This window comes from Podarcis melisellensis, assembly GCF_964234715.1.
Source record: "Podarcis melisellensis genome assembly, chromosome: 6".
NCBI classification, from domain to species: domain Eukaryota; kingdom Metazoa; phylum Chordata; class Lepidosauria; order Squamata; family Lacertidae; genus Podarcis; species Podarcis melisellensis.
The window spans coordinates 92,882,291-92,901,819 of record NC_138538.1 but is presented as its reverse complement, the minus strand read 5'-3'; the positions used below and the strand labels follow the sequence as shown (position 1 = coordinate 92,901,819).

At 39.9% G+C, this 19,529-nt stretch overlaps 1 protein-coding gene across 1 annotated transcript in view; it reads left to right on the top strand.

Moving 5' to 3' along the window:
- XPR1 (xenotropic and polytropic retrovirus receptor 1) overlaps nucleotides 1–19,529 on the top strand; it is a 100,075-nt gene that overhangs the window by 9,000 nt on the left and 71,546 nt on the right. The window contains exon 2 of the mRNA XM_081915091.1: nucleotides 2,742–2,793. Within this exon, the coding sequence (XP_081771217.1) occupies nucleotides 2,742–2,793 (52 nt within the window). The remainder of the gene's footprint in view (nucleotides 1–2,741; nucleotides 2,794–19,529) is intronic.

The window sequence follows — 19,529 nt, the reverse complement described above, 5'->3', positions numbered from 1 at the left end:
AGTTGATATTTCATTTAAAGCCAGGTTATCTCAAAGGGATGCCAATGATAACTGAAATGTGTTTTTTAAATCTCATTTTTAATAGTTCAAGGAATTAACATTTTTTATCCCTTATGGTGGGAACTCAGTGACTTAACCATACAGTGGTACCTCTGGTTAAGAACTTAATTCGTTCTGGAGGTCTGTTCTTAACCTGAAACCGTTCTTAAGCTGAAGTACCACTTTAACTAATGGGTCCTGCCGCTGTTGCGCAATTTCTGTTCTCATCCTGAAGCAAAGGATGAGAACAGAAACCTGAAGCGCCTGTAACCTGAAGGCTCTGTAACCCGAGGTACCACTGTACTTGGAACTGATGCAGTTCCAACCATTTCATCACCCACTGTTCCTTTTTCTGATTACCATTCTGTTGGCTACACCTGCCTTTTATTTTAACAACTCACCTGGTACATATGGGTGACCAGTAATTCCATGCTGGTGAGCAAGGAGTTGGAGGGATGGACTTTTCCAGTGCTTTTATGTCAGACTGCTTGATTTCAAAAGCTAGCCACGGAGGAAGGAAAGTTTCTTTTTTCTTCAGTAAAACACATTAAAAACTTTCCCTCTCCATAACCAGCATGGGAATGCAATTAAATGTTGTTGTTGTTGTTGTTGTTAGCAGAAGAGTAACTTTTGCAGGCATATTGACAAGGCAGCCAACTTTGCAACAATGAATATGCTTTTAAATCAGGTAAACAAGATTAAAGGGTCGGATGACTCTACGTATTGTGATATGTGTGGCATTTTTCCTATGCAGAATTAAGAGTGCTTAAGCATTTTGAAATTGATATTGCATGTAAGCCTAAGTCTGCATTGGGTCAAGCAGAGCAGCATGAGGTTGGAAGGGTAGATCTGTGAAAATGGAACTTTTTGGGATGTGGTATTGAGAGTTAACTCCAGAAGACGTTTGTGCCTTTTGGCGTTGTGAGAGCAGGAAAGGAACTTTTATAATAGAGCTGTTGCTTGCCCATCACTCCTTTACAAGCATATACTGCTGTAAGAAGCCAGTGAAATTGAGTGTATTGCCCATGTGTTTGGCAAAGAGTGGAGGTGACCAGAAAGTAACAGGATTTGTAGATTGTGTTGTAGTTGCTGTACTTCTAGTAATTTTCTGAGTTCTGTATATGAATTAATGCTGTCATGCTTAAATTGTTGTGAAGAGACTTCAATGTCTCTTCTGAAATAGCATGGGTTCTGTGTAGGTTTGCTCAAAAGTAAGCCCCAATGAATTCACCAAGCTTGTTCTACGCTAAGCCTGTGTGAAGTTGTAGCCTAAACTTGCATGAAAAGAAACATGGCAGAAGTTTTGCAGGGAATCTGTCATTGGGGATAAAATGTGCTGGTTATTTTTCTTCTTTCAGCTCCCTGCTGAAAATGGGGTTTGCAGGCACCATCAGTCACTTGGTTATCATACTTTCAAAGTCCTGTGTGGTTTCAAACTGTATCAGCTAAAGTCATGGTGATATCAGGTGATAGGAAGCTCTGCCGAACTGTCAGAATTGCCTACATGGGTTATGAGACCTAAGCACCCACCTGCTGGCTAGGAAGGGTTCCCCACACCTAACCCATTTTTTAATATTTAATTTTACTTGTATTTAGTAAACAAAGCTAAAAACTTTGAAGTTTTCAAGCTTGCCCAATAAATAATGCATAAATTTTATACATGTGTATATTGTCTGCCTTTCATAGAAAGCCCTTTTGGCTGAAATACATTGGGCTGTCAATAAACATAATCATTCTGAGACATAATCTTTTTTTTTTTAATGTTTCATTTGAATGCTTTCTGATGGGTTTGTGTGTGTGTTTCTTAGTTTATGTTGAATGTCTGAGTCCAGTGAAGAAGTTAAAGGGCATACCGAGTTTTACATGTTAAACAGATTATGGCAATGAGACCTCAGCTATTCAGGATCTAGGCTGCATATGATTTAAAAGCTAATGTTTACATAGGTTAGCCTTACTTTTAATGCAGGCACCTCATCTTGAGGCTTCACACCCAAAGTTGGTACCATGTTTCTGGAAAAGCCCAAAGCCAAGCTTGTTGAGCACTAAGCATGCACGGGATCTGCTTTCTTTGCATGCAGTTGTTGCATCCTGGGGAGCAATAGACAAACTGTAAGCTTTGCAAAAACAACAGTGTGTTGTAATTAGAAAGCCTGGACTTTAACCAAATAGCTCAGCTATGAAAGACATGACTGCAGCACAGTTGTCTTGTAAACTGGATTGAATTGATCTCTATTGTAACACGATGAAATTCTGCCAGGAAATAAGTGACCTTACTGATTTTAATAATAATATCTTGACTTTCTGTTCAAAAGCTACATTATTGCAGTGATGCATAATGCTAATATAATCTGAGATAATCCCCTTTTGCTATATTCCAACTAATCCTGAGGCAATCTGTTAAACACTTACTTGAATAACACTACTTAGAAAATGGAGAATCTTAGAAGCCTAGCAGCTTCCTTGCTCTATAAGTTTATGCAGCAAGTTGTTGCTTGTAATACATATTTTTGGTAAACGTGCGGTATTTATTTAATTTTTTATACTACAAAAATGTGTAATGAAATAAAAGTTCACATTCCATGTCAGCCTGGAGGCATAAAATGACTTTCATTGCTACTTGATTTTAGATAGATTGATCAAAGTGATTGAATATGTTTGTGCTTACAGATTTAACTCTTCCTCCCTCTTTTATTTTGGGGCAGGCTTTCAAGGAGATGCTGTATGCAGCTCAGGACCAGGCCCCTTCTATAGAAGGTAAGTGAGGTAATTCTTCCCTTAGCATTTGGAATTGGAAGCCCCCGTACATCACATTTTTGAACAAAGCTGTTTCAAAGTGGCTGCGTAATAAGTCAGAGGCTAAAATACATCTGTGTTCTTGCATAATCTTAAAATTTCTATCTTCCCGTTTTGTTTTCAAAATCCAATTCAGTCTGGTTATTGCTCAGTTGCGTAGGGGAAAAGGTGGGGGGAGGGGGAAGAGTTGCCAAGAGTAAAAATGAAGAAAGGGAGGTAGTTAGAGCTCTATGTGATCACTGAATAGTAGTCAAAACTTTCCAGGAAAACTTCTCCTATTTTCATTTGGAAGTGTATTAGATATGCTGTTTCACAACCTGGGCATGCTTCTAGCCACTCTGCAATCATCGGAAAGCCTAGGATTTCTATTTTGATAGAATGAGTGTAGTCACTTAATTCCTCCCTCCAAAAAAAAAATGTTGAGTCCAAATTATTATGAGGTAGCACACGATTAATTTTGGCACCCCCATTGCAGTAATGTGTATCTGTAGATCAGGGTTGGATAACCTCTGGTTTGGGGGCAGAATATGGACCTCAAGACAGCTCTGTCCAGCTCCTGGAACTCAACCCCAGAGAGGTGTATGAGGGTAAAATATACATCTATTGCTCTGGTCACTTTTGCGTCTGTCTCCTCTCACCACTGGCATAGCAAACTGAGGTTCTGCCCCCAACAAAAGGTCTGCCCCCCTCCCCAAATCCTGGCTACACCCATGCAGAGTAAGTTGAGTGGGTCATTGTTGAACTGGCAAAAGGTATCAACTGGTAACAGGTATCCAGTGTGGGAATTCTGGGTCTCATACCGTTCAGCATCTTCATGAATGATGGTGGTAGAATGGCCACTTGGCAGCAACTCGGGAGACATATTATTCACTAGAGTAGAGATGGTGAATCTTTGGCCCTCCAGGAGTTGGACTCTTCACTCCCATCAGTTCCAGCCAGCGTGGCCCGTGGTCGGTAATGCAGTTGTAGTCTATCTGGAAGGTCCCTCCTCACTATTGCTACCCTAGAGGAAAAGCTAAATATTGCTAAAGGGAGAGCTAATCTGATAAGAATGAAATTTAGAAAGCACAGATTTAAAGTAATGCACACAGACTGGAGAGAAGAACTAGGGCTGTAAGCCTTTACGGATTGGTGTGATTTATTAGCTAAAACTTTAATCACATTAGTTAATTAGGAAATAGCTAGCCTCATTGAACAGACTTTCTTTCTTTCTTTCTTTCTTTCTTTCTTTCTTTCTTTCTTTCTTTCGTACAGGCAACCCCCATTTTGCCCCAGGGGTTATGTTCCGGGTCATTACATGTGTCGGAGTGTGCATAAGCCTGCCCCTGGCCCCTTTATGGCCCCACCCTCTCCTTTGAATACACACAAAACAGAGGTTGTCTTACGTTGAGTTCTGTGATTTTTTTGGATACCCCTTAGACTAACAAATCTTCTTTATGGCATTGTGGACTAGAGTCTCCTTTACATGAGATGCATGAAGCATGCTCAGCTGATAGGTTTATACCAGTGATTTTCAACCTTTTTTGGGCAAAGGCACACTTGTTTCATGAAAAAAATCACGAGGCACACCACCATTAGAAAATGTAAAAAAAATTATCTCTGTGCCTATATTGACTATATATAAAGTAATTCTCTTGAATAGGAATCAAATAAACACAAAGAAAGTAATTTATAATTACTTTATTATGAAATAGTAAGTAAACAGAAATATGAAAAATTATAAAATACTTTATTTTAAAATCTTTCGAATTTTTCCCACGGCACACTAGGCAACATCTCGCGGCACACTAGTGTGCCGCGGAACAGTGGTTGAAAAACACTGGTTTATACACATATACAAACAGTGGGGAAATGTGAGCAATGAGGTCAGATGAAAATTGGGAGATTGAATCTAAGCACTGCCAATTTTTCTGGGAACATACCTGCTAAACTTGTAAATTACAGACTTTCCTCTTCAAAGTGATTCCCCCGCTCCCCCAAATTAAAACCTGCCATCTTCATTCAGTATATTAAAGGAGCAGTGAGTTGTCGGTAACATTGCTAAATAGAACTTAAGCACTGTCCAGTGTCACTGGGTTAGTCAGTGGCAAAAGGAGTATTGCATTTTAAAGCTCTGAGCAGCATGATCTGCTGTTCTAAACTCCTTCTGTTAAAGGGCAATCACAATGAGTTTTGCTCTTCCGGAAATAGAACTGCAGTTATTTGAACAAAGGGAACAATAAATTTGATGGTGATGCACCTAACCTGGTGTCTTGTGGTGTTTTCCCCCCTGGAAAAAAAAAATGATAGTTTTCCTCCCGCCGTTGCTCTCTGTGCTGGCTACGGATTCACCAAATGCTGCATCTGACTGGACATCTAATGTTTTAGTTTCAGTCTTTAGGAACATTTGTTTATCTCAGTAGCAGGGCTCATCTCTCAATTGCCTCTTCCTTCATTGGCTGTCTTTATTTGTGTGAAAAACTAGGAGTTACTTGATTGGATAAACTACTGCTCTCCCCCGCCCTCAGCAGCTCTGCTCTAATACTGATGTTAAAATTCAAAGCTGTCTTTTGATTATGCAATTGTTTAATCTCTTTTGTTTCCCTTGCCGCAAATTGGTGGTCAAAAAATTCCAGTGCTGCTTTATGCAGGTGGTATAATTCTTCTTTCATTATCCCAGGAGCTATGAGAAGCAGAAAGGTTTTTCATACAATAAGCCACAAGTGTTTCCTATAATAAGGTCTTGCACACATTGTTAGTTTGACCACACACAACTTTCTGCAAGAAATCCTTTGGGCATAACCAGTTGAATTCATGACATCCTTCTGCCTGATCACTTTTGTAGCAGTCAGGTGATGCTGTCAACAAGGATATGAAAGAAATCAAACATGATTTTGTTTTAAAGAAAAAGAAGGTAAAGAGATACAAAAGTAGCTTAACTTTCCTAATTTTTTTTGTCTTTATATCATCAAACTACTACAATTTACCTCCACATGTTGACTACCTAACATCCCATATGGCCTCTAATGCACATAGTAGATGAAAATAGATTCAGAGGTACTTATTTGAAGCTTTAAAACTTGCTGGTGTCCCATGGCTCCTCCCAGCTTCGTCGTCTTAGAATGCCTGACTATTTTTGTTTTATAAAGTCAACATATGACTTAAATTAGTGTAGTGGCTTTCTTTTGGGAACTAACTTTTAAAAAAGTGTGTGGCAGTGTTTATTGCCTTAGGTCAAGAGAAGGGTTAGGGGTCAGTGGGAAGTGTTACAACAAAGGAATGGAATCTCATTAGTGCAGAGCAAATTGTATTTTGCTATTTTGCCCCTAAAAAAGACTGGTTACTGGGCACTGACTGATTCTCTTTACTTGCTTAGCAGATATGCGTTTAACTCCCCAAGCTTCTTGGGATTCAGCTCTTTTCTGTGGCAGTGAAGTGAAATGTCTGTAAATTATTCATTCTGATTATGTGCCTGAATGGCCAGGGTCCACACTTGATATTTTTCAAGGATCTTTGTTCTAAAGAGTTCATGCTGAATGTTTTAAAATTGGCATTATGGGTGGGAGGGGTGGGGGAGATAACTCACTGAGCTTTGGGTTTTGTGACCAGAACCAGCACATCTGACAGCAGTCTCTTTGTAGTCCATATAAACAACAATTTTGATTATGTTTGGTATTTTTTTTCTGTTCGTTCATGCATAATTGTTTGCATTAAGCAGATAATTCCCCCTTGCAGTTAAAAGACTTGATGATTAAATGTGAATGACTAGCCCCAGAAGAGACTGACACAAAGAAACAGTATGTAAATATGCCCCCAGACAACCAGAGGGAGTTGGGCAATGGAGGAAATGAGACGAAGACAAAGGAAATTGTCTATAAAAAGTATATGAGATGACTGTACTGGGAAGAGAAGTCAGTGATACGTATACATGTTGTCTGACTCGGCACCGTTTCCATTAGCAAAAGCTTTTTTTAAAAAAAAAAAATTGCTTGCAGTGTGCTCTTAACTTGGAGGTAGAATGTTAAAGCACGCTTGTAAATACGCCTACAAAAGTGATTAGCTGGCAGTTTAAAAAAAAAATATATATAAGCCCTGGTTTCTTTTTCTTCATGGCAGCATGAAAATGCAGGATGTTGGTCTCCTAACAAGCTAATTTTTTTTGTTTTTTGTTTTTAATTCTACCAAGTGGGCTGGCAGAGGAGGACTGGGTTCCTCATCTACCAGCCTGTCTACTTGTTTGGATGGAATTCCTTGTTGCCTGTGACTAGTAGGCAAGTTAATTGCAACACTACTGATTTGGATGACCTTAAGCAGACTGAAGTGTGGTGGATCCTTCTTAGGTTTGTTTTTTGATTGATTAAAACAAATGCTGTCATCTTCTTGTGATTTCAATCCCCCTTCAGTTAAAAATCCTGTGAACTAAGCAAACTAAGCAAGCTTTGATTGTGATGGTATGCAGGTAATGAGAAAACGTGAGGGCTAATTCTGCACTTTTGTGGCAGGTTTTGCAGAGATTTCTCTGTGCAGGAGCATGAAACACTTCCTTCAGGAAGCAGATTTGAGAATGGCCATTTTCCTATCTTCAGCCTGCATTTGTGTGCCATTAACCTGAGTTTTTGTTTTAGATGCAGAAATGTCTAAGACTGGCCTGTTCCCAGCCTGTTTATGTGAACAAACAGCTTACTGTTTGAATGTTCTCTTCCCCTTATACCCTGTGAATTTCTGAATGACTTCTGGCTTCTTGGAAAAACCATAGTCTGTGCTGCAAATTGTGGCATAGTTCGCACATATGCTTAGTCATGGTTTATTTGAACCATGGTCTGCAGATTATCATTGTGAGTCCCACCCCTCTCATACTAGTACATAAAACTTACATGAACAAGAATGTCTTTGCTGAATATAATTGAAATGGCAGCAGGTTCAAGATTCACCACCTTTGAATCAATGTTAACTTCATGTGTGAATGTTCCTGCTGGTTAGAGCTTGAATAGAACTAACTTGTAGCTTTCCATTGAGAACAGATGAGTCATGGACAGTGTCCAACTAAACGGTTCTTCTAGTGTAAGTGCTTTTGACTGTACATTGGAATTTCTTCTCACTCTCCTCACATGCCCCTTAAATCTGCTCTGGAGGGTTGGAAGAACCCCCTGAACATATTGCTACATGCATAGTAGCAAAATTTGTTAATTTACATGCAGAGGTAGATGATTATAGAAATGACCCTTTTCAGTAAATTTATAATTTTAAGGGTTGGTATACAAAACAGCCAAAAACAAACCAATAACCACCTCTGCCACATGTTATTGATATGGTTCCTGAATTGTGTTGTAACTATAATAATTTATGTATTTTTGCTATTTATTAGTAACTTTAGTTCTCTCAGTACACTAACACTTTAACATTCTAATTTTTTAAAAAATCTTTTAATTATTTATGTTTCTAAAGTAAAGTTTAATTAACTTTTAAATGACCAAGTTTTGCCACCTTATTATGAATAGTTGCTATGGTTTGTTTGCACTTAGTACTTCGTTAATAAGGTATGAATTCCTTTGCTGTAACAACACAATCCTGTCACTTTACTTTCTTCAGAATTTGAAAAAACATATGATTTGCTGTAACTGGTTGGGTGGTGGAGGTTGAGAAGAAGACAAAATGGCCTTGAAATATAATTTTGTTTGGCCAGATACGGTTCCTTCTTACCAACATCCTGTGAAACAAAAGCTTCTTATAACAATTTAATAAAAAAAAACTTGCTCTCCTTTGACGCTGTCCATGACAGCAGTGCCAGTTTCATTTTGTTAATCTGTTTAAAGCTTTCACCATGCGGTGCCAAGCAGAGCGTCTGGATAGCTGTTTTTGTGATTAAATTTCTAAGGTATTTCAAAGGTAAACAAGGATGCATACACAGTATAAGTAAAATATTTGGCTTCCTGTTGCTGCCCATCTTTTGGTTGAAGATTAAAGATTTAGTGATCGCCATATTAATTTAGAAAAGAATACTTATGCATTAAATTTATCCATTGTTAAGATGGATGTGCAGGACACAATTAAATTAGAAAAGAGCAATAAAGATCTTTAGGCGCCAGTGGACAGACAGTGTCTTACCTCTTAATATCGTACAGGCTTAGAAACATTCAGACACTTTTTGAGTAGTTAACAATGATGCAGTCAACTACCATTAAAATGTTCCAGTGCTCATCAAGAACTAATTGCTGTAGGACCCCTTTGGATGAAGATAGCCATTGTTGCCCAGTTGATATTTGTTGGAGTCCATTTCCTGGAGAGAAGCTATTTTGAAAGAGCATCAAGGGCTACCAGCCCACAGCAGCTGGAAGAGGAGGGCTGAATATTGGTCTAACCTCTAAGTTGCCTGCTCATCATACCCAGGAACTGACAGTGCTTGCTCCTCCGTGTTCTACTAGGTCCTGACAGATGCTGCAACATCTGATATTTTTATTGTGCCTAACAGCTGTGCATTCTCTGCAGTCAACAGAATACAGTTCTTCTTTTTGAACTTGAGCAATTTAGTTTATAAAGATCTGAAGATGAAAGTGGATCAATATCAAGTACCCAAATCTGAAGGGTACAGAGTAAAACTGGATCCTAGCTTCACAAGTGGTAATGTGGGGGACAATTGCTTGACAAATTGGTGCAAGGGGAGAGGAGCTCAATCCCTTCCATCTCTTGTGTTTCTTCTTGCCAGCTGCCGGGGTGGCAACTTGAATAAAATAGGTTACCATATATACTTGAGTATAAGCCGAGTGTTTCAGCATATTTTTTATGCTGAAAAAGCCCCCCACGGCTTATACTCGAGTGAGGTGGGCAGCGGAGGGATGAGCGGCAAGAAAGGAGCCCTTTTGGGCTGCTTGTTCTTCCGCCGCTGTCGGCAGCGGCTGAGGAGGAATGAGGAGCCTGAAAGCAGTCATTTCGGGCTGCTTGTTCTTCCTCCTCGGCTGCCACCACCAGGTTTGTAGTGTGGTGAACCAGCTTATACTTGAGTCAATAAGTTTTCCCAGTTTTTTTGTCCTAAAATTAGGTGCCTCGGCTTATATTTGGGTCGGCTTATACTCGAGTATATACGGTACTCAAATATTCAAGAGGTGGGTAAGCCTCACCCCTACATAATCACGTGTCACACACTCGCACGCCATTTGAATGCCTAGCAACTCCTCAAATATTTTATTGGCAACCTTCCTCTGATATTTTATGGGGGCGGGGACAAAGGCACCTTGGCTCCAAGGAGCTGGATCCTATGCCAGCTGAATTAATTTATAGTTTTGGAGCTCTACTGTGAGGAGAGATATTTTTCAGGGCAGAAACGGATGGCAATCAAAGGGTGCAGTACTCTTCCCACTTGTCATACTGCCCTGCAATTATCTCTATTCCTTCCATTCATGTTAGGAGGTAAACAAGTGTTGAGAAACCCTTTGTTCACTTATAATGCCTTATTCTACTCCAGAACACAAGAAAACGTCCTTCGATATATTTTGTTGCGTTTGTTCACATACATGGAGACGTAGCAAGGTACAATGAATAGTATAAAAATCACTTAATGGACACATCTGTGAAGACCGATAAGGTTAAAGGTAAAGGACGCTTGGACGGTTAAGTCCAGGCAAATTCAACTATGGGGTGCTACGCTTATCTCCGCTTTCAGGCCGAGGGAGTCAGCATTTGTCTACAGACAGCTTTTCTGGGTGATGACCAAACTACTTCTGGCGCATGGAACACTGTGATGAGTGCCAGAGCTCACTGAAACACTGTTTACCTTCCTGCCACTGTGGTACCTATTTATCTACTCTTGCTGGTATGCTTTTGAACTGCTAGGTTGGCAGGAGCTGGGACAAAGCAGCAAGAGCTCACCCCGTTGCGCAGATTTGAACTGCCAACCTTACGACTAGCAAGCCCAAGAGGCTCAGTGGTTTAGACCACAGTGCCACCCACGTCCCCCATGGAAGACTAACAGCCTGAAGTAAAACAATCAACTAATTATAATTGCATAGTGTTATCAGATACTTGGCGGGGGGCTAGTTCATTATATGATTTCAAGAAGAGCATAATCATGAGTATACAGTTCTGGTAATGCAATCCTCATTAGAACTTTAGGAAATACAGTTTTTCCTCAGTCAGCCCTGTATGAGAAGCTATATATTGATTTCCCCTCCTACACAATTATTAGGATCTATCTTATCTTTGCATCTTGTTACCATAGAGAGGCAGACTGACATATGGTCCAAAATTAAAAGTGGGTTCCATATTGAAGATAACTGATTTGTGTATCTGGAGGACCTGCTGCACTAGAAGGCAAATTGCCCCAGTTGTTGGACATCCATCAAGAATGCCTCTTCACAGGCTTTTGCCATTGAAATACTGCACATGAATGGAACTATCCAAGAGATACGTTTTGTTAATCTTAAAGTTCTTACCGGCTTGGGCCCTATACCCCACATAGGCTACCACTGCTTCTTTAAGAACATAAGAAAAGCCTGCTGGATCAGGCCAGTGGTCCACAGTGGTATATAAAAAAATGCATTGGACGACCTCATAGTTGGTTCAGGTCTGCTAACAGTTCTACATTGTCCATTAGGGGTAAATATGGATTGATTGCAAATGAAAAACAGTGCATGAACTATCAGGCATGTAGCAATTAGGATCTATCCAACATAGACGCTGGAGAGACCTCTTAGAGAAAGAGGCTTGGGGCCTTGTAGAGACCCCCACTCTGACTGAAAACTGTGAAGGACTTGCAGGAGTCCAAAACTAGTCCTAATAACCCCATTCTGGGATGCCTTACCTGGCACCTCCAATAACCCCTCTGACCCCATTCAGAGCCCTGTTGTGAGCCCTGATTCTCCCTACACACACACACACACACACACACAGGTCCTTAGGAGCAAATCACAACAATACGAACACAACACGTAGGGTAATAGTAGGAAATATATAATAGAATAATGATATTCAAATTATAGGAGTAAGCCAATAAAAGTTCATATGTACAATATAACAGTGGTAGCGAGGACCGTCAAGCTGTGTGTTCAAAACAGATGTCTCAGGACAGCCTCACAATAGCAAAGGCAGAAACTGAGCTGGACAGAAAGTATTGCTATAAATTAAATCATATTAATTTCCCAACTGTTTTGAGTTGAGAAGAGAGGTTTTTAAGAGGCCTGTGTGTAATCTGTGCTAGCTATTGTTAAATATGCTATAGCAGCATAGGATAGACTTGGAATCCTACTCCCCGTGGTGTGTGTTGCACTGTAGCATATTCACATGAACAGTAGGTTTGCTGCCACAGTGTTTGAATACTGCTGGTCTCACACTCGTGTAACTAATCAATCACGAAGTGATAAGCCACACGGGTACCTGTCCTTATGTCCCCTTCACATTGTGAAGGATAAATGAGAGAGAATTAAAGAAGAGGTTGCCGGGGTTAGCTGTCTGCACATAGTTGCAGCCTGCCAAGAGTCTGGATTATGGCTGCAGTCTATACAGAGAAGCATAAGTGCTGATTTTTTCCCTGGTTTTGATGTCAGTTTCATATTTCCATTATCTCGTGCATATGGTGATGATCCACAGCTGGTGTACCCAATAGTGACTTGCTTCATTGTTAAAATTTGTAGTTTTGTTTGCCATTAAACATGAACAACACCTCTTGGAGATAAGACAACGTATCTAATTTTTGGGTTCTTGTTGCCTGCTTTAAATGCCTCTTAACAGATTGCTGCAAAAGCTCAGTTTTAGTGGTGATCTGTAGATGACATGCATTAGCACATCTATGTGCTAAAATGTAATTAATATTGAAAGGGGTGCTAATCTCTGCTAAGACTTGCCCAATTGCAAATACTAGTAAAAAGCATTGATTAGATATGGGATTTATTTCCTGGAGCCATAAAAGCAGAGACTACTGCAACCCAACTGTGAAATGAGTTGCTGATTCAAGAATTCTGATTCTGATTAAAGGCTTTTGGTTTTTGGGGGTTTAAAATTTTATTTGCAAGAAGTGCTTCTTCTCAAAATCTGATTTTAAAGCTGATCACAATACAAGTCCCCAAGTCTGATTTGAGAGTTTACCCCCTGCCATCTGGAACAGATTTGGGGAGCACAGGGGGAGAGGACAGGGAGTGGAGTTCTGTTGGGCAAGCAAAAATCCTTGCACTGATGTAATGAGTTAGTTGGATACTGCCCAATGTAATCTTACATCCTATATTCATGTATTTTTAAAGTTTGTGTCTAAAAAACCCCATTACACTACTTGAGCTAAAGGTTGCCAGGTAGGCTAGCTTGTGGTGGTTTTCCTGGTTGAGAACAATATAATCTTTTGGTTAACCATTAGCCAATACCAAAAGGCTACTGTGCAGATTTCCCTAAAACTATAATCCTAAAACATTTGCTTCAGAGGTTGATTCACTGACCACCTAAAGTAAATAGTCAGATGGGGATGGGGAGATGGGGATCTGAGAGGGTAACAGACATTAAATTGGTGAAGATCTATTGTCATCTTAGTTCCAGAGAATGCAAGGCAAAAACGTGGCTCTCTTGTTGTACCAATTTCCTTATGATCTTTGCCAGCTGCTGTGTTGATATTTTTTATCATCTCTGTAAATGTTCACATTCCCTTCTCCTGCTATATGAAAAATGTTCATGAAGGATTACAATCCCTGCAGTGGGTAAACAGTGTAAATAGAATAATGTGGAATATTTGCAATCAGTTGTAAAGATAATCTTCACTTTACACCACAGTAAGTTCCTTTGTGTTCACTTGAGCTTGCTAGTCTCATTGCATTCAAAGCTAAAACAAATGCTGAAATAAACACATGAATTAGAAGGTCAACATTTATCCTAAATGTAGAGCAGTAAAATGATGTTACAAGTACAGTGGCACCTCGCAAGACGAAATTAATTCATTCTGCGAGTTTTTTCGTCTTGCGAATTTTTCGTCTTGCGAAGCACGGATTCAAAAACCTCAAAAAAGTCTTCAAAAACCTCAAAAAAGGCTACCACACCGCGTGCTATGAGTTGCTCCTCGAAGTCAAGTCGCAACTGCACCTCTTCAAGCAATGCACCCTGGGTATTAACGGTTTTAAGAAAAAGGAAACAAATTTGCAAGACGTCTTGCGAAGCAAGCCCATAGGGAAATTCGTCTTGCGAAGCAACTCAAAAAAGGAAAAGCTCTTTCGTCTTGCGAGTTTTTCGTCTTACAAGGCATTTGTCTTGCAAGGTACCACTGTATTGTAGCAAAATGTATCATCAGGTAGATTGTACTAAGATCCATAGTAAAATGGCAGAATATTTTTCCATGGGTGGGTTTTAAATGAAATAGCCCAAGGTAGTAATAATCTGCTACTACTGAAAGCTAGTACAGTATAGATCATGGCTAAGAGACATCCATTCTAATTAGACATGCTTAAGGAATTTGATCCTTGTAGATTTCAGTGTGAACTGATCTGATCTGTAGCTCCTGGATTAATGTAGAGATTGCACCTTAATTCTCCACAGGCTTGTACACTTCCTGAATGCTCGAATGCAGTTCCTCTCTGAATCTCCCCTCCATCCTCAATTAAAATGCATTTAAAATGTGCACTTCAAAGTTTCCATGCAGGTAAAAGTCAGTGTAAATCTTATATTATGCAAATCCTGGATAAAGTTTGCAAACTCACCTGATGCTATTCTATGTATTACTGTCTTTGAAGCTTCTTGGAATGAAATTAATAGATTGTGAGAATTGTTTTGCTTAATTGATTCCCCCAAATAGCCAATATGTATTGTGCAGTAGAAGACATTACCACATGCTAAAAAGAACTTTGTTGTTCAAACAGTGTACCAGTGACATTGTTCTACTTCAGTAAATGTGGGTGAATGAGTCTTACCATATACCTTGGACTAGGAGATGTAATGTCAATGCCCTGCAAAGCAAATTGCCAGATACTTTTGGGAGGATAGTTATTTCCATTTTCTGGAACAAATTTTCTCTTTAACAGTGGTTGTCACTGATGTTAATAGTAGTTAAGCTGAACACTGTTTACTATAAGCCAGAATGTAAAACGGTGGTAGCCCTTGTGCCTTTTCGCTTCCCAGGCTCCTGATCCAGGCTGGTAGTCTTGTATGGAACCATTATGAGCAGAGTGTTTGGATAGCATTTCGAAAACTTAAACTGCTAAATAAGCTGTTGGGGTCACTTTTTGTTTTTTTCGTCCAACCTGTGGGGAAATTGTGTGCAAAACTTCAGACAGCTCCAGCTTCCACAACTTAAATAACTTGTTCATCCTCTGACATGTCAGCTGTTATCTGCCTAGGCAGCTTCCAGTCAGCAGAATTCAAAGAGAGGGGGCAGTGCTTCCCTTAATACCATGCTCCTTTTTATTTTCAAAGAGCTTCAGATATGTTGCATTGGTGAAGATATTTACTTGTAACTGGTTGCTTATCTCAGTCTTTCAGGCACTGAGAATCTGTATATTGATGTAAAACTGGGGGTGATGGGTATGGGCAAGTAGGAAATAAACTAGTCCATTTGGTTTGTTATTTAGGATCAAAAACTTGAGTAGACTGCATTGGTGTACTTGGTAATTAATTTCTTTTGCAGTTTACAAAGGGTGAAATCTAAAGCTGCTTGGAACATCAGTGAAAACTATTTGTAAAAATGAAGAATTGTTAAGTGAGCTTTGGAGTCCAAGAATGAATAAACTCTGACCTTAATTAGAATCAGACTAATGTCTTTAAATAGGGACGCTGGTGGTGCTGTGGGTTAAACCACTGAGCCTAGGGCTTGCCGATCAGAAGGTCGGCGGTTCAAATCCCCACGACGGGGTGAGCTCCCGTTGCTCGGTCCTGGCTCCTGCCAACCTAGCAGTTCGAAAGCACATCAGAGTACAAGGTAAGCGGCATTTCAAGGTACAAGGTAAGCGGCATTTCCGTGCGCTGCTCTGGTTCACCAGAAGTGGCTTAGTCATGCTGGCCACATGACCTGGAAGCTGTACGCCGGCTCCCTCGGCCAATAAAGCAAGCTAAGTGCCGCAACCCCAGAGTCGTCCGTGACTGGACTTAACAGTCAGGGGTCCCTTTACCTAATGTCTTTAACACAGAAATTTATATTCATACAAAAATATTAGTTAACTAGAGCTTGCTTTCACTTTTAACATGTTGACAGAGATCAGCTTAGTTTTTCCTTTTGTTATGTCTTTCCTCCCTTATTCTTGATGCCTCAGCCTATGAAATATCAATGCCCTGTGATTCTTATCTATTAAATAATACAAACAATTCATTATTGGAGAGTGATTTAGACTGTACTTAAGCTTTGTTATAGTACTTACTATGTAATTAAAAGTGTTTGGATATAAAATAATAGTGTTATGTTTCTGTATGTTTGGCATGGAATTTTGAGCTTAATGTAAAGTGTTTTTGTTGTAATGGGAGAACAGCAGTTCAGTTAAAGGGTTATGTACCTTTCCATCCTCATTTATGCATATCTTTTCTTTATGGGGATCATTTTTGTACACCTTGTGTGTGAGAGAAGTAAGATACTAAATGCTTCTGCTTAGAAGGGGCATAAATAGATGGAATCCACTTGAAATTTGTACAGATACAGGAGTTTCATTTTCGATAATGTGAGGTTTATATAGGTAAAGGTAAAGGACTCCATGATGGTTAAGTCCAGTCAAAGGCGACTATGGGGTTGCGGCGCTCATCTTGCTTTCAGGCCGAGGGAGCTGGTGTTTGCCCACAGACAGCTTTCTGGGTCATGTGGCCAGCATGACTAAACCGCTTCTGGCACAACGGGACACTGTGATAGAAACCAGAGTGCACGGAAACACCTTTTACCTTCCCGCCACAGTGGGTTGTTTATCTGAAGTTTATATACCAAAAATTCTTCATAAGAGAAGAAGCAGGTTTAGCATTTCTTTCAAAATGTCCTGGATGCTGTTTATTCAAAAATTATATTCCACCTGATAGTCCATGTTCCTGTATAAACACCTTGCCAGGTGGATGAATCGGCGCTACAGGAAAAGGAAAGGTAGCTGTGTTGACCCATAAGAAAACATATGTATTAGGGCAATAGCTTCATTTGGCCAGCCAAAGTGTCACAAAATAGTTCAAATACTTTTGAGTTTTCTAGATCTCCTCATTCAATACAGTAATCAAGGGTGTAGGGGGCAGACAGAAAAAGCTGACCTGAGATAAAACTCCTCTGTGCCTGCATCTGGTAAGAGTCATGAATGCTGAAAGATACAGCAGCCATTCAAAAGAGACAGCTTTAGATGCTATGCAGGTTTCAGGTTGCACCCAGGCCTCCTTTCTGGTGCTGTCATGTGGCTCTCCTGGACAAGCTGTGTAAACCAAGAACAAACCATTCTTAGTCCGGAGAAAGTGAAACCATGCGCTTGGGGTCAGACACCATATCAAGCCATGCAGTAACTGAGCTCAGCGCAGCAGTAAAACTGAGTAGTAATGAAGTGGCTCCAATCTCCTCCCCAGGAGGTTGTGCACTCTCACTAAGCCACCATGGTTTGGCTTAGTAAGGTGTTAGCAACCAGGCCAGCGCCCATCTAAAACATCCTTGTTCTTAATAACTAAGAAAGGGGTGCAGCTATGCAGATGGTAGGCAGTAACTTTGTCAATCTGGCAACCTGTTGATGCAGGTGTAAACGTGTGACATTTATTCATTTGTGCCTTCATGGCATTAATTACTACATTTTTGCTTCTGAAACACTTTAGCCACTCTGGTCGTGCTATCATAATGGGGCAATTTTAATGGTAAACACTGATGTAAAATACAAATCAGAGACAGCATTTGTTTTAAAAAGAGTAGAGACTGTATTTGTTTTAAAAAGAGTAGAGACTGTATTTGTTTTAAAAAGAGTAGAGGTCTGAAAAATTCTGCTTCACATGTCTGTCAGCCAACATATTGCTAGCATCTGTGTGCTCTCTTTCTGCACCATAGAGATATAAATTGAAGTTGCTTGATCAGTAAGAATGTCACATCCTGAAATAATCATTTGAGCAGTTAAGCGATTGTACAACATAGAACCAGTGGCTGTTGTATTATGCATGGAGAGTACAGATAATGAAATGAGAGGCATTAGTTGTTTGAAACAGGCAGGGTAGCTGCTGCTAATTCATTTTAACAGGATGGGGTTCATGTAGTCTGGGAATTTCTGCAGTGAGTGCATGTAGCAGATCTTTCTGATGTGTTAACATTAGTCTTTGTTGTTAGAGCTTCAATTTTTGCAGATGCTGTAACCAGTACTTAAGATTGCTTACTCAATGAGAAGTCTTAATTTTCATAACATCATTAGGGCAACGATAGAGAATTGTCCCTGTATTTCTGCCTTCTCCTGATAGATGGATGCTCACTATGCAACATGCAAATATTAGCTCATTCGATGAGGATGTTTTTAAAAATATTTATTCAGTTGTGTACAGTCATACCTTGGGTTGAAGTAGCTTCAGGTTAAGCATTTTCGGGTTGTGCTCTGCGGCGACCCAGAAGTAACAGAGCGCATTACTTCCGGGTTCCGCCGCTCGTGCATGCGCAGATGCTCAAAATGATGTCACGCGCATGCACGGAAGCGGCAAAACGCAACCTGCGCAGACGTGTGTTACGTTCTACTCAGGATGCGAACGGGGCTCTGGAATGGATCCCGTTCATATCCAGAGGTACCACTGTATAAGGTTGAGCCCTAAAAAATGTCTGGCTCTCAACTAGTGGAACTATGCTTGCTAACAGCCTCTTTGCTGACTCTACTGCTTTGCATGTGAAAATAGCAGTGTATGTTGATGGCTGTTATCAAGATGAAGATGCAGAAGGTTCCAGCATGGATTGAGTGAGGGGTAAGAAGCTCTTTGGAAAGCTTCTGTACACAGCAGAAAGGGGCTTTTTTCTGTGTGTGTGAATTTGCACAATGCTGTTTATTTTTATAGGCATTTGGGAGTAGATGAGTTCAACACAAGTGAAAGAAGCTGATTAAATTTGGGGTTGCTGTGATTAAAAATAATTTGGAAAAATGAATATTTCACATAAGTCACTACTTCCATGTTTAGCCATCCTTTTTTTTGTTTTGTTTAATCTTAAGTAAAGAAAAGGCAGCTTACTCTTAATTATAACTCACCTGCTCAGTGTAAACTACTTCAGAAAACCCCTTCATTTAGCTTGCAAAGTAGCTGCTAAAATTCCAAATCAAGTGAGTAAATGCCTGACATGGATAATACCTGGCGTGTTTACTGTAGAGTTGGCTTTTTTGGCTTGGGGTATTATGATTTCTGGCGCCAACTTCAAAACTTATGCTGCCCAGCTTGTCTACCTAAATTTTTCCAACTAGTAATTTTAGTGCACTTAATTGGTAGAGTGCAGTGAATCCTCTCTATATTTGACTGTTGCTTATGCATGTTAATTATAGTAAGCTGTGTCAGAAATAAAATAAAGAACTGTGCTATGCATATTGCCAATTTAATGATAGTAAGCCCAATCTCATGTCATGGCCAGGACTGTTAATAGATATGTATTTTCAAACCAAAAGATCGTGTTACATTTCTCAGTTTCAGAAGCCCACATCTGCATTAAAATGGTAATATCACATTGCCAAAGATTCATCTCCAGGTCATGTTGGAATTTAACCAGCTAAAATGCTTCGTTGATAAAAATTATATTTGGAGTGGTTTGACTTTGCACTAAGATATAGGCCTATATCAGCAGTGCCCTAGTTGTTGTCATCTGTGATGTT